The sequence below is a fragment of the Pelobates fuscus genome, chromosome 13 (genome assembly GCF_036172605.1).
Source record: "Pelobates fuscus isolate aPelFus1 chromosome 13, aPelFus1.pri, whole genome shotgun sequence".
In the NCBI taxonomy this organism is placed as follows: domain Eukaryota; kingdom Metazoa; phylum Chordata; class Amphibia; order Anura; family Pelobatidae; genus Pelobates; species Pelobates fuscus.
Window position 1 is genome coordinate 9,369,813 of NC_086329.1, and position 15,210 is coordinate 9,385,022.

A 15,210-nucleotide genomic window follows, 5' to 3' on the forward strand; every position below is an offset into this window, starting at 1 on the left:
TAAGAATGCTCCCTGTGGACCACAGTAAATGCTTCTGGTTGGTAGAGTCTGTTCTTGTCTAGGATGGAGTCTACCCATAGCTGCAGTCAGCCTCTCTCAGTTGTACAGCTTTAGGACCATAGAAGGGGAGTATCTGGGTTCGTTTAAAAAAAAAAAAATCTATTTATTGATAATTTTAACCTATTATCTGTATAATGCGTTACAAATATAGATCAATTGTGTTAACTATTGCTTTCCTTTTAAGAAATTGGATACATGATCTAAACTTAACTATATCATTTTGTTGCAGGTAATTTGCTTGTTATTATCATTATCGCTGCAACCAAGCATTTCCATTCTAATACATCAATATTTCTCATTAACTTGGCGGTGAGCGACTTCCTTGTGGGCATTGGAGTGATGCCTCTGGTCCTTAGCTCAGTCGTGAATCACAAATGGTTAAACCACCAGGTACGAAAACTAAAACACCTTGTGTTTCTCGGTTATATGCACACGGTGCATTTCATTATTTAAAAGGTCAAAGTATTAGCGCTATTTGAGTGATATGTGAATTTTTCTTAAAAAGTATATACACCAATTTTACGTAGCCGCTAAATCACCGTAGCATCTTTTAAACAGAAAACAGAACAAATAGATGTGCTGGTGTAGCGCTTGAACAAAGGAAGGTGTGAAATGAAGTAAAATTTTAGAGCCTATACCTTAGACTTAAAAATCCTCTTTTTAGTATTATTAACCTTCCTGTATGTACCTTAAATAAAGCATAAACAAATACAAAACATAGTGCAACCTATATAATAAAATTGAATAGGTATAGAACGAAATGCCAAATGGAAACTTACACTTTTCTGAGCTAATAAATTTAGCTCAGTTTCTTGCGCTTCGGGGTCCGTTAAGGCGACCCTTTCCCTTCTTTGTTATCCAGTGGTCCAGTCCTAGATAGGCATAGAGGGTGGCATATAGTGTAATACAGTTTTAGACTCAGTAATAAATAAATATAGTGAATAGGTACTCACAAACCCAGAGCCAGAAATTAGGCTCACTTTGCTTCGTGTATGTGGTTAAGGACCACACTCCTTCTTTTAGTTTAAGCAGGAAAAAGTGCCGTAAGTGCATATAAAAATTATTTTATTAATTCTATAAAAATTTATTATATAACATAAAAATCTTTAAAATATAACACTTATTCGGCTAAAAGTCCAAGTTTAAAAGTCTCTCTGCTCACTTCTTTTCCTCCATTTCATTATTTAGTTTACGGTATTTTTTTTTTTACATATTCAGAGAAATATATAATGTTACCAATATTATATTGTTGTTTTGGTTATTTTATGAAAGTTATAAGTACTGCTATTGTTACGTACACAATAAAAAGGTTAATTAGTTACAAAAGTGATTTTTTTTTTTAAATGGTGAAATGTGAAGGTGTTTACACATGTATTTATGTTTATACATTTTCTAGTAGATGTAATATGTGTCCTGTATCACTTGGTAACATGTATGACTGCTCATGTTCTTTGCATTGTTATATATGTTATTTGCTTACAGTTATTACTGTATTGTATTTTATATTATATATATATATTTATTTTTTTATACATTTTTTTTGTGTTATGCAGATGAGTACATAGCATTGTCTAACGCCACAACAGAGTACACATGTACAAACAGGCTAAACAGTGGCATGTTACTTCGCACATTTTGTTTTGTGATCAGGCTTACCAGTCCATTACTATTATGTCTCCAAGATGAGTATATTGCTTATCAGGATTAAGGATGCGTGCACATGATTCAATAGCAGTGTGGTTCAGGTGAGACATGCAGTGGAAACTATAATGCAAGTGTAGAGAAAATACAAATAATACAACACGCTGTCTAGGAAAAACAGGCTTAAAATGAAAACCACTGAAACCGAGCAGACCGTGATAAAACATGTGTCCGTGAGAGATCTAGCAGAGAGAAGAGGTTAGGGAAAAAGTAGGGCTACAAAGAGTGTTAGTTTTTAGGTGGCACGTGTTGAGCTGGGGGCTACTGTCTCTTGTATGTGAATGTCTCTGTGCTCGTGTAGAGTGACCAGGTGATGTCACTTGGAGCTTACAGTCTGTGGCGGGTTAATGCAGCAGTTAGGCATGATACAAGATGGTGAGGAACCACAGGTTTTCACAGGTGTTACTAGTGGTCCTTCAGGTAGTGACAAAGCTTCCCTTTCCGTGCTTGGTGTTCAGTCGAGGTAAACGCTTGGCAAGCGTGGTACATGTTTGGTTAGTCAGGTTGGTGGTTCTGTGTTGCGGCATGAGCTCATAGTTCCCCCTCCACTTCTCATCTCCACCAGGGGAGCGTATGTTGCAGGCAGATGGTCCATTGGCTCTTTCGGTCTCATTCTCTCCCCGGCTGCGGTCAGCGCTGGACTCATTGCTGGACTCACTTTATGATCCTCTGTTTGAGCATTTAGTGTGGCTCTGTATCGTAATAGCAGTTGGTAAGGTGCTCCGAGCCGCCGCCATCTTACAAGGTAGGCCTTGGTTGGCCAGTGTATACAAAACACAACGAGGGAACCGGCTGGAGCCTTGAACTAGGGAGGGGGAAACCTTATCCCAAGTGGAGCTTGGGATAAGGTTTCCCCCTCCCTAGGGATAAGGTTTCCCCCTCCCTAGTTCAAGGCTACCAGCCGGTTCCCTTGTTGTGTTTTGTATATACTGGTATTGAAGTTGATTGCTAGCTGGGAGCGATCTGAGGGAGGCTGTATTTCACCTACCACTGATAAGTATCATTGTATATAAGTGTGTGTATAAGGTGTATTTCTTTGTTGTATTGGCTTGGTTGGCCAGTGCCCTTAAGTCTCTCCACAGCTCGAGTTCTCTTCAGTGGGAACCGTGATGACTCCCCCAGCCTAGAGGGGGAGGGAAAAAGGACCGGCAAGCGTTTTTGTAAGCCGGCATGTGGTAGCAGGGGAGGGAGACAGGGCAGCGACCATCCGCCCAGTCCCCCCTTAGTAGGTTGCAGCCTCTGAAGTCTAATAATACCCGCGGGGGGGTCCGAAACTCCCGATCTCAGGGTCCGTTACCTCTCCCACAGCCGTGTGGGTATCTCTCAGGCTCTGTACGAATGCAAAAAGCTGCTAAATATGGCTTAAGAGGCCAGATATATCCGGAGCCTCTCCTGCATGCGACCGGTCAGCATGGTGTTCCGGCCCCACCCCTTTATATTATATTTTTATAGCTCTGTGTTGATTGAAATTTTGGGGTTATTACAAATCAGACCTGTATCTGGGTTTTGCAGGAATTCTGCGTACAGTATTCCATATGATAGTCTGTTTTCTGATTGCTTGCAATCAAGGGTTAATGAGGTTGTAACAATAAATTATTGACAATTACTTGACTGTAATGTTAGAAAGCCTCCAATCAATGTCTATATTTAATGAATTAGTTTCTCACTACAATAGTAATGGAACAACAAAAATGGGAAGGAAAGCTGTGCCGATAGTGTTTTAATCATCATGGTTAGAAGACTCATTTTCAAATTGCAAACAAAAGCCAGCTTCCCCGCAAATCTAATTATTTACCCTATGTATTTATAGCATATCAGAAGAAGCTCGGAAAGAAACATCATATGTGTGGGTGAACAAATGATAGAGGGAAATTACATTTGAATAAACACAAAGAGAAAAACTGCATTTGGCTCTAGTTAACACATTGCAGCACTAAAAACCCGAGTGATAACACACAATGTAAAAAAATATAATGTTTTAAAGGAACACTCCACACACATACAGCACTTCAGCTTGCTGAATGCTTTATGTGTGTGGAGCCTGTTACATTTGTGACCGTTTATAAAAGCGCCCATTGTAATAGAAATTGACACATTTATTATTGGGGTCAGAAATATCTCCGTGCCTGTCAATTTGAGAGCTAGCTAGCGTGCCTGTCCCTGATCTCAATGTGCTCTTTACATTACAGCTCATTGAGAAGCATTGGAAAGTTGCACTCAAGGAACTAGCACAGAGTCTTCTCAACTTAGAAGATGCCTCTGATTTTAGTGTTCCCCAGCATAGACTGGAATTCTGGGTTGGGGAAAAGTGCAGGGCTTGCAATGGCTGCAGACAAGAGAAGCTGTTTTTAGATGTAACCCCAATGAAAAAAGAATGTTAATAAATGCATGCATGTTGTTGTTGTTTTGGGTATATCTACTAAATAGTGATTTTTCTAAATTTGCTATGTTAGTGTTCCTTTAAGGAAACAGTAATTTTCTCAGGATGTTTTTCTTTGAAAATATGTTTTTCTATAATTATTTTGTTCACTAAAATGAATGTCTTTACGCCAACTGAATCCATTCCCTAGTATATCCGTATACTGCAAAGGCCCAGTTTGAAAGTAAATGTTAATAAGAATTGTGGATTCATTTTCAGACGATTTGCAATTCAGCTGAATTTACGGTAGGTCAAATTGGGGGGGGGGGGGGGAGTTGTCCGAGTTCTCCAAAGTGACATATGGGTGTATAACCGAACAAGCACTGGATTTGCTTCTTTGTTTGATTTGTGATTCGGAGTTCTGCCCATGGCACCAAAGAAAGACATGATTGATGGCTAGGGGACAGCCAGTAAATGTTAATTTTATTCACAGATCAATAGTAGGGACCAAGAAAGGGACAAATAAGGAGGGGCTGTAAAAATGTGATAAATATATAGTGTAAATATAGATCTTTTTCCCTGTATTGGTTACTTTTTTCACTTGATCTGTGAACCAAATGGTGCGAGAATGCGCCTATCAGTGCACTGTAGAATATATACATAATATTTAGCGTTTGCAGTACAGTCTAGCCCATGTTCATCTAAATTGTTTTCCTGAATATTTTTGTATGGACGATATTGGAACAAACTAAACTGCCACATGGACAACTATCGGACGAGCCAAAATATATTTGTATTTTTTTTTTTTTGACAAATAGATTTGGCCAAACCAAACATTTCCACTGTGCACAAGTCCGTTAATGAATTATATAACAGACCTCCTCCTCGAACTGTAAAAACAACTGTTAATATGTTTTAATGTATGTTCACAAATAAGCACTTCTTCGCAATTTCATTTCTTACACTCGTCATAGTATTCATTGTAAATAGATTATTTGGTTTTCTTACTTTTTTTTTCTTTTTGTCTTTTCTTAATCTTTTCAGTATTTATGTATGTACATGGGATCTGCATTCGTGGTGTACTGCACATCGTCCGTGTTGACCTTAGCTGCCATTGCTATGGATAGATATCGTGCCATTGTCAACTGCTTCCAGTATAACGCCCAGTCTACAACGAGAAGAGCTGTTGGCACCGTCGTATGGATATGGACTCAGGCAACATTTTCCGGTTTCCCACCTTTTGTAGGATGGGGGCATTTTGAGTATTTACCTGCAACATTTAGCTGCTCTGTTAACTGGGCCCACAGCCCCAGCTACACTGGATTCATAATGTCCTGCTCTTTTTTGGTGCCATCATGTACCATGATCTTCTGTTATATGCGTATCGTACAGGTAGCAAGAGACCATGCCAGACGAATACATAATGTTGAATGTCAACTAGAGAAGAATGTGAAAGCAAATGCTGAATTTCTTGGACAAGACAGCAAAATATCTCCTGTCAATTCAGAGAAGGTCGAACCTCGCCCCAAAAGAGTCGATTACCAAGACAGCATGGATAAATCCCTTTTACCCTTTCCAGGTGTTTCTCCAGGTGGGAAGCAGGACATTTTTGCAGTATATGATACCCCAGGACGAGAGCACAATGGAACCTTCAGATTATTCATTGTTATTTTAATTTTCTTTTGTTGTTGGGTACCATATATAATTGTCAGCATATCACAGTCTATCACTATCAAGAGTAAGCAGTGGGATCTCCCTCCACAGATTCAAACTATATCAGCCTGGTTAGCACTGTTAAATTCATCCATTAATCCACTTTTATACGCTCTTTTGAGCAAAAGATTCAGAAAAGCCCTTGTCAATCTAAGGAAAAAGGCATTAATGAAAATGAATGTTCAGCAAGATACATCTCTGATGGTGCGATCAGGGAAAATGAAGTCAAATATCAGAAGGGTTCAATCACTTAAATCCAGATCTAATGTGAACCATTTTGAGAACAGGTTCCACCTTCGATCTTTCTCTATGTTTAGCATTGCCTCGTTTGCTGAGACAGGTCACGAAGATGAAGATTACATTCCTGTGAAATTTCCTGGATTGTCACCTTCCACCATGTGGAGGACAAACGTACCTCCAGGTTCTTCTTGCTTTCATAATGACCATCTCCTCCAGAAACCAAGCTGTCTTGTTAATGAGTTCCTGGAGATTCCTCATTCTTTGCCCGGGGAACCTTTAAGCCCATGCCAGCTTAAAGAAAAAGACCCCACAGATTCTTCAATATTTATATTTGGAAATATAACCATAAAGGTCAATGAGAGTCATTTTCCAAGTCCCGTAGAGTCTTGAATGTCACTAGCCATGCTATAAAACATATTTTCTTCAGCAGTCTTGTCCAGTGAGACTGACATGCTCAACTAATCGTACACAATTATTCTGCCATATGGTGATTGATACGGATCATTATGACCCACTTCAGAGGTTTTAGAAGACTACTGTTTCAAGGATACAAAATGCAGCTACAAAGTAGCAATGAATCTTTCAGAACACAGTGTAGCATGGCAAGAGTTTGTAACTGTCTTATAAACTTGACTTCTAAATATCACTTTTGCAAGGCAGCAAATAATTGGTCACTTTGGTTACAGCAGTGTTTGCAGAGTGCATTGCAGAGAGGAAACTAAATTAAAACGCGTTAGCAGTTAGAGCTCTATTTTGTCAGCTTGGGGAATTAGATATAAGATTGTAAGGACTGTACCATAGCCCTACATGCACCTCAATAGGCTGGATAGGTTTTGCTTTCTGGAGTGGCCCTTTCAGTCTACATATCTGGACATGATAAACACCTAAGACATTTAGAACAGTGTAATCTCTGTATAAATCAAGAGGTATAAGTGTGAACAAGTGGTGTGCAAAGTCTGCCAAAGTACTTCCCAATTCAGGACCAAGTTGTACCCCACCCCCTCTTTGAGTCTCCCTCTTTGTAGCCATTTTGTATGACCTTGGGTTGGCTTGTTAAGATTTTGAAGAAAATCATGTTTATAATTGTATATGTCTTTATATCACTACAACATCTCCAAGTCATGTATTTTTTTCTATTCAGTTATTTCGGCCTAAAATGTGAAATTCAGTCAGAATGCTCTTTGAATTCTTGACAATTGACACTTCAGTGAATAACCCGGTAAGGAACCAATCCTATTAAGTAGCTCAAGATGAAATAGAATCTGGTGATTGGACAAGAAGGCAGCCAGGGCTCCACAGTACGTCAATGTGAAACATGATGGCTGCCCAGGTCTACACATGTCACACACCGCACCGTGCAATTGGTAACTTGCTTTTCTCTGTAATAAAGAGGACACCAACTAGATCCCCTATTGCATTCTTCTGGATGGCTGCCTCAATGTGTGCTACAAAAGACCCACTCTCTGGGTGGAGTGAGCACAGAGTATATACAGATCTATTACTAGATAATTAACGTATACACAACTTTAAGAGAAAACAAACCTGTAAATGTAAGTTTATTTCACTGTTTGAGTACCATCGACAAGGCAAGACAATCTGTTGCATATTTTCAGGATGGCACACAAAGGATTAAGAACATTGTATAATTTGTTGCAGGCAGACGTTTTGAAAGCTGTGAAACCTTTAACAAGATTGCCATCTTGTGGATTGGATTAAAGTTGCATGTTTTCGTCAAAATTAAGGGGGAATGTTACTTGTCTGGAAAAGTAAAACACTGAACATCACCTAGAACTTCGTTTAACCATTTCTTCATGTGAGACAGTGTTACTTTTAAACCGTCATTAAAGTTGTAACAATTGACATCACAATCCAGTTCAGTCTAGGCTCGGCCAGCGCACACATTGCAGAGAACGAAGAGAATTAGGGACCATTCTTTAATTTTTTTCCTTCTCTGTCACTGACTGGTGTAAAGGGCCGAACTCAAAACATGATTGACAGAGAGTCAAGATGGAGGCACTGAGTTCCAGATACAACAGTACAGATGTTTACATTTAATTTTATTAATTTTTAGACCTCACAAACACATTTATGAAATATAGGAAATAGTAAACCTACTGTTAACAATCCTGGGAGGAGACAGTTCTCTTTTAAAAAATGCTTTAAAAAAAAATCCATATTCATATCAATCCATATTTAGCAAGTGATACATATAACTGCAGGCACCCAATGAATAGGATTCTAGAGTGTTAGAAATACAAATCTGTATTCCTAACACCTTAGTGCCCTCTGGTTCCCCCTCCCTCACTCCCCGCCAGAAGCTAAATGGTTAAAAGACCCTTAGTCACTTACCAGATTCCAGTGCCGATGTCCCTCGGTGCTGGGTCGGTGCTCCGCCTTCTCTGATGTCATCCGACAGGGAACTAAAGCTCATGCACGGCGAGCGTATTAGGCCCTCCTCATATAAAAGCATTGCTTCAGTGCTTTCATATGAGGATTTCACTGATGCTGGATGTCCTCATGTAGAGCGTGAGGACGTCCGGTCGTCACTTAGGATACTCAGAGCAACCAGGAAGTGTCTCTAGTGGCTGCCTAACTGACAGCCACTAGAGGCAGTCTTAATCCTGCAATGTAATTATTGCAATTTCTTAAAAAATGCAATGATTTACATTGCAGGACTAAGTGGGACTGGGACACTGCAACCAGACCACTGCACTGAGATGAAGTTGCTTGGGTGACTATAGTGTCCCTCTAAAAGGAAACTCTGTAACATGTATTTCTAACATTACAGTTTGTTTAGGGGGTAATGTGCATGGGTGGCAATCACCTTGCTGCACCAATCAGCATCTCCTCATATATGTGTATTATACTTCCCAACAGTGGGTGGTATGCAATTTGGGTGGGGGGGCAGGTCTTGAGGGAGGTTTCTCCAGTAACATGACTCACGTTACTGTTGATGCCAATAATAGCTGGGTCTGTCTTGGAAAGAGGGGAGGTCCCGTCCACTGAATGGGCTTGTCAGGCTGGTTTTAACCCCTTAAGGACCAAACTTCTGGAATAAAAGGGAATCATGACATGTCACACATGTCATGTGTCCTTAAGGGGTTAAGCTCAACCGATGTGGCCACTGCCTTTGTGACAATGCAGGGAGCATTGCAGATGCATGGTCTACTGCCCTCTGCACAGCACAAATGCATCTAAAAAGGGGTTACACTGTGCTGCCTGAGGACAGTTAAAGGCACACTATAGTCACCAAAACAACTACAGCTTAATGTAGTGGTGTCTATAGCCTGTGCCTGACACCTTTTTAATTTAAACACTGCCACTTCAGAGAAAAGACAGTGTTTACATTGCTGCCTAGTAACACCTCTACTGGCCTCTGGAGGTGCTTCCTGGGGCAGTGCTGCACAGTGTGCAGCACTTACGTGCAGTGTCTCCACCCTCTGCATGCAGACACTGAACTTTCCTCATAGAGATTCATTGATTCAACTGATTGGCGCAGTGTGACATTTTGCCACGCATACAAAATAGCCTCCCAATGCTTTCCTATGGGAAAGCATTGGATTGGGTGAGATCATCAAATTTGATGACGTTAATGATCTCAGCCAAGGAGGCGGAGTGGGGTAGGGCCAGCTGTGACAAAACTGGTGAAGCGCTAAAAATAAAGTAAGTAAAATCACCTTTTACTCCTTTAGCAAGGGAGCCAGCCACCTAAACACTACGTTTTAAACTATATTACCAGGAATGCACGTTTGTATTCTTGACACTATAGTGTTCCTTTAACTGGTGTCACTGGATGTGGGACACCAGGGAACTAAAGTGGGATTGTGGGCTTAAACCCTGACATCAGGAATGTCCCACCAAAACCGGGATGCATGTTAATGTTTATCGGTGAGGAGCATTTGGCATCTTCATACAGAGGATATCAAATGTCATTCCTGCAAAGACTGCCGTAATAAGAAGAGACACACTACAGGTGTTCTAAAAAAATGTAAACGCAGCATTTCACAGAAAACACAGTGTTTATAAATCAGCGGCTGCAGTCTCTTTGAACCATAAGTCTTACATTAAAGGAAAACTCCAGTGCCAGGAAAACAATCCGTTTTCCTGGCACTGCAGATTCCCTCTCCCTCCCACCCCCCAATCCCCAGTTGCTGAAGGGGTGAAAACCCCTTCAGTCACTTACCTGAGGCAGCGACGATGTCCCTCGTCGCTGCCTCCTCCTCCGCGCCGCTCCTCCTACTGTCTCAGTCGGCTGGTGGGCAAGACTGATCCCGCCCACCGGCCGAGACCTAATGCGCATGCATAAAGAAAAATTACACTTGCAGGGTTAAGAGTAGTGGGAGTTGGCACCCAGACCACTCCAATGGGCAGAAGTGGTCTGGGTGCCTGGAGTGTCCCTTTAAGCTGTATGGTTTGAAACAAAACAAAAAAGCAAAGCTGATATAATCCAGATGCCCAAGATATTGGCGAATATATATTTAGTGTGCTTTAGGTCAAGTTTTACCTGTGTTCTTCTGGTTTCCCTGACCTTGACTAGTTATATATATCGATTTCTCCTTAAAGGATCACTTAACAAATTAGTGTTCCTGACACTATATCATCCTTAGGACCCCCCTCCCCCCCCCCCCCCCACCCTCAGGGGCCCCCCAGTCTGTTAAGTAACTGAATATTGGGGGATGGGTAGTCAGTATTTGCAGTATATTGTGGGGAGTAGTCAGTATTTGCAGTATATTGGGGGGAGGTAGTCAGTATTTGCAGTATATTGGGGGGAGGTAGTCAGTATTTGCAGTATATTGAGGGGATGGGTAGTCAGTATTTGCAGTATATTGGGGGGATTGGTAGTCAGTATTTGCAGTATATTGGGGGGATGGGTAGTCAGTATTTGCAGTATATTGGGGGAGTAGTGAGTATTTGCAGTATATTGGGGTAGTCAGTATATACAGTATATTGGGGGGGGGGGGGGTTAGTCAGTATATACAGCGTATTGGGGTGTAGTCAGTATTTGCAGTATATTGGGGGTAGTCAGTATATACAGTATATTGGGGTAGTCAGTATATACAGTATATTGGGGTAGTCAGTATATACAGTATATTGGGGGGTAGTCAGTATATACAGTATATTGGGGGTAGTCAGTATATACAGTATATTGGGGGGTAGTCAGTATATACAGTATATTGGGGGTAGTCAGTATATACAGTATATTGGGGGGTAGTCAGTATATACAGTATATTGGGGGTAGTCAGTATTTGCAGTATATTGGGGGTAGTCAGTATATACAGTATATTGGGGGGTAGTCAGTATTTGCAGCATATTGGGGGGTAGTCAGTATATACAGTATATTGGGGGGTAGTCAGTATTTGCAGTATATTGGGGGTAGTCAGTATATATAGTATATTGGGGTAGTCAGTATATACAGTATATTGGGGGGTAGTCAGTATATACAGTATATTGGGGGGTAGTCAGTATATACAGTATATTGGGGGTAGTCAGTATATACAGTATATTGGGGGGGTAGTCAGTATTTGCAGTATATTGGGGGGTAGTCAGTATATACAGTATATTGGGGGGTAGTCAGTATATACAGTATATTGGGGGTAGTCAGTATATACAGTATATTGGGGGGGGGTAGTCAGTATTTGCAGTATATTGGGGGGTAGTCAGTATATACAGTATATTGGGGGTAGTCAGTATTTGCAGTATATTGGGGGGGTAGTCAGTATATACAGTATATTGGGGGTAGTCAGTATTTGCAGTATATTGGGGTGGGATAGTCAGTATATACAGTATATTGGGGGGGTAGTCAGTATTTGCAGTATATTGGGGGGATGGGTAGTCAGTATATACTGTATATTGGGGATAGTCAGTATTTGCAGTATATTGGGGTAGTCAGTATATACAGTATATTGGGGGGATGGGTAGTCAGTAAATACTGTATATTGGGGTAGTCAGTATTTGCAGTATATTGGGGGGTAGTCAGTATATACAGTATATTGGGGTAGTCAGTATATACAGTATAATGGGGGGGTAGTCAGTATTTGCAGTATATTGGGGGGTAGTCAGTATATACAGTATATTGGGGGTAGTCAGTATTTGCAGTATATTGAGGGGGTAGCCAGTATATACAGTATATTGGGGTGGGGTAGTCAGTATATACAGTATTGGGGGGAGGTAGTCAGTATATACAGTATATTGGGGGTAGTCAGTATTTGCAGTATATTGGGGGGGTAGTCAGTATTTGCAGTATATTGGGGTGGGGTAGTCAGTATATATAGTATTGGGGGGTAGTCAGTATATACAGTATATTGGGGGTAGTCAGTATTTGCAGTATTTTGAGGGGGTAGTCAGTATATACAGTATGGGGGAGGGTAGTCAGTATATACAGTATTGGGGGGGTAGTCAGTATATACAGTATATTGGGGTAGTCAGTATTTGCAGTATATTGGGGTGGGATAGCCAGTATATGCAGTATTGAGGGGGTAGTCAGTATTTGCAGTATATTTGGGTGGGGTAGTCAGTATATATAGTATTGGGGGGTAGTCAGTATATACAGTATATTAGGGGTAGTCAGTATTTGCAGTATATTGGGGTGGGATAGTCAGTATATTGGGGTGGGGTAACCAGTATATACAGTATTGGGGGTGGGTTGTCAGTATATACAGTATATATGGGGGGGGGGGGGTAGTCAGTATATACAGTATTGGGGGGGGGGTAGTCAGTATATACAGTATATTTGGGGGGTAGTCAGTATTTGCAGTATATTGGGGTGGGATAGTCAGTATATTGGGGTGGGGTAACCAGTATATACAGTATTGGGGGGGGTAGTCAGTATATACAGTATTGGTGGGGGGGTGTAGTCAGTATATACAGTATATTGGGGGTAGTCAGTATATACAGTATATTGGGGTGGGATAGTCAGTATATACAGTATGGGGGGGGGTAGTCAGTATATACAGTATATTGGGGGTAGTCAGTATATACAGTATGGGGGGGCAGTCAGTATATACAGTATATTGGGGGTAGTCAGTATATACAGTATTGGGGGGGTAGTCAGTATATACAGTATTGGGGGGGGGGGTAGTCAGTATATTGGGGGGATGGGATTAGCAGAGCCCATGGCTGGCACAGCTGTCAGTTTATGCCAATGACATGTGACAGGTGCCATGCTCTAAGGATAGAGAGGGTGCGCATGCACTACATCCAGACAGGGCTCCAGTAACAAGAAACGGAAGTACTTGTTTAACCCAGCCTTACTAAGTAGGAAGTAGAAAAACGCACGCGGTATAAGCGGACAGCACAGCATGCCGGGAATTGTAGTTTATTGTCCTGATACTGTCAGTATATAGTGTGCCAGCAGGCCCATGTGCTCTCAGTGACAGAGTGTGAGCTGCTGGGTCCTAGTCCCCCTCCATGTTTAATGTAATAAACAATGCACAGCCAGGGAATGGTCACTGTATGGGGGAATGACTGCTGGCTAGGAGTAGTGGGGGCTGGGTCCTAGTCCTCCTCCATGTTTAATGTAATAAACAATGCACAGCCAGGGAATGGTCACTGTATGGGGGGGATGACTGCTGGCTAGGAGTAGTGGGGGCTGGGTCCTAGTCCTCCTCCATGTTTAATGTAATAAACAATGCACAGCCAGGGAATGGTCACTGTATGGGGGAATGACTGCTGGCTAGGAGTAGTGGGGGCTGGGTCCTAGTCCCCCTCCATGTTTAATGTAATAAACAATGCACAGCCAGGGAATGGTCACTGTATGGGGGGATGACTGCTGGCTAGGAGTAGTGGGGGCTGGGTCCTAGTCCTCCTCCATGTTTAATGTAATAAACAATGCACAGCCAGGGAATGGTCACTGTATGGGGGGAATGACTGCTGGCTAGGAGTAGTGGGGGCTGGGTCCTAGTCCTCCTCCATGTTTAATGTAATAAACAATGCACAGCCAGGGAATGGTCACTGTATGGGGGGGATGACTGCTGGCTAGGAGTAGTGGGGGCTGGGTCCTAGTCCTCCTCCATGTTTAATGTAATAAACAATGCACAGCCAGGGAATGGTCACTGTATGGGGGAATGACTGCTGGCTAGGAGTAGTGGGGGCTGGGTCCTAGTCCCCCTCCATGTTTAATGTAATAAACAATGCACAGCCAGGGAATGGTCACTGTATGGGGGGATGACTGCTGGCTAGGAGTAGTGGGGGCTGGGTCCTAGTCCCCCTCCATGTTTAATGTAATAAACAATGCACAGCCAGGGAATGGTCACTGTATGGGGGAATGACTGCTGGCTAGGAGTAGTGGGGGCTGGGTCCTAGTCCCCCTCCATGTTTAATGTAATAAAAAATGAACAGCCAGGGAATGGTCACTGTATGGGGGGGATGACTGCTGGCTAGGAGTAGTGGGGGCTGGGTCCTAGTCCCCCTCCATGTTTAATGTAATAAAAAATGCACAGCCAGGGAATGGTCACTGTATGGGGGGAATGACTGCTGGCTAGGAGTAGTGGGGGCTGGGTCCTAGTCCTCCTCCACGTTTAATGTAATAAACAATGCACAGCCAGGGAATGGTCACTGTATGGGGGAATGACTGCTGGCTAGGAGTAGTGGGGGCTGGGTCCTAGTCCTCCTCCATGTTTAATGTAATAAAAAATGCACAGCCAGGGAATGGTCACTGTATGGAGGGATGACTGCTGGCTAGGAGTAGTGGGGGCTGGGTCCTAGTCCCCCTCCATGTTTAATGTAATAAAAAATGCACAGCCAGGGAATGACTGCTGGCTAGGAGTAGTGGGGGCTGGGTCCTAGTCCTCCTCCATGTTTAATGTAATAAACAATGCACAGCCAGGGAATGGTCACTGTAGGGGGGGGGATGACTGCTGGCTAGGAGTAGTGGGGGCTGGGTCCTAGTCCTCCTCCATGTTTAATGTAATAAACAATGCACAGCCAGGGTTGGATTACTGATACCTGAGAGGGACTGCTGGCTATGAGTAGTGAGGGTTGGATTACTGATATATGAGGGGTACTGCTGACTAGGAGTAGTGAGGGCTGGATTACTGATATATGAGGGGATACTGCTGGCTAGGAGTAGTGAGGGCTGGATTACTGATATATGAGGGTATACTGCTGGCTAGGAGTAGTGAGGGCTGGATTACTGATAT

General features: G+C 42.3%; 1 protein-coding gene across 1 annotated transcript; it reads left to right on the forward strand.

Moving 5' to 3' along the window:
* Positions 1 to 279: 279 nt before the first annotated feature.
* On the forward strand, positions 280 to 6,463 carry LOC134583187 (G-protein coupled receptor 161-like). The gene is made up of 2 exons (XM_063440014.1): positions 280 to 450; positions 5,165 to 6,463. The coding sequence occupies exons 1-2, from the start codon at positions 400 to 402 to the stop codon at positions 6,461 to 6,463; spliced, it is 1,350 nt and encodes a 449-aa protein (XP_063296084.1). The 5' UTR covers positions 280 to 399.
* Positions 6,464 to 15,210: the final 8,747 nt, after the last annotated feature.

Excerpts from the sequence above, each read along its gene's own strand:
- LOC134583187 (XM_063440014.1), top strand. The coding sequence starts at position 400 with ATGCCTCTGGTCCTTAGCTCAGTCGTGAATCACAAATGGTTAAACCAC. Across the intron at positions 451-5,164 it reads ACAAATGGTTAAACCACCAG|TATTTATGTATGTACATGGG; the intron begins GTACGAAAACTA and ends TAATCTTTTCAG.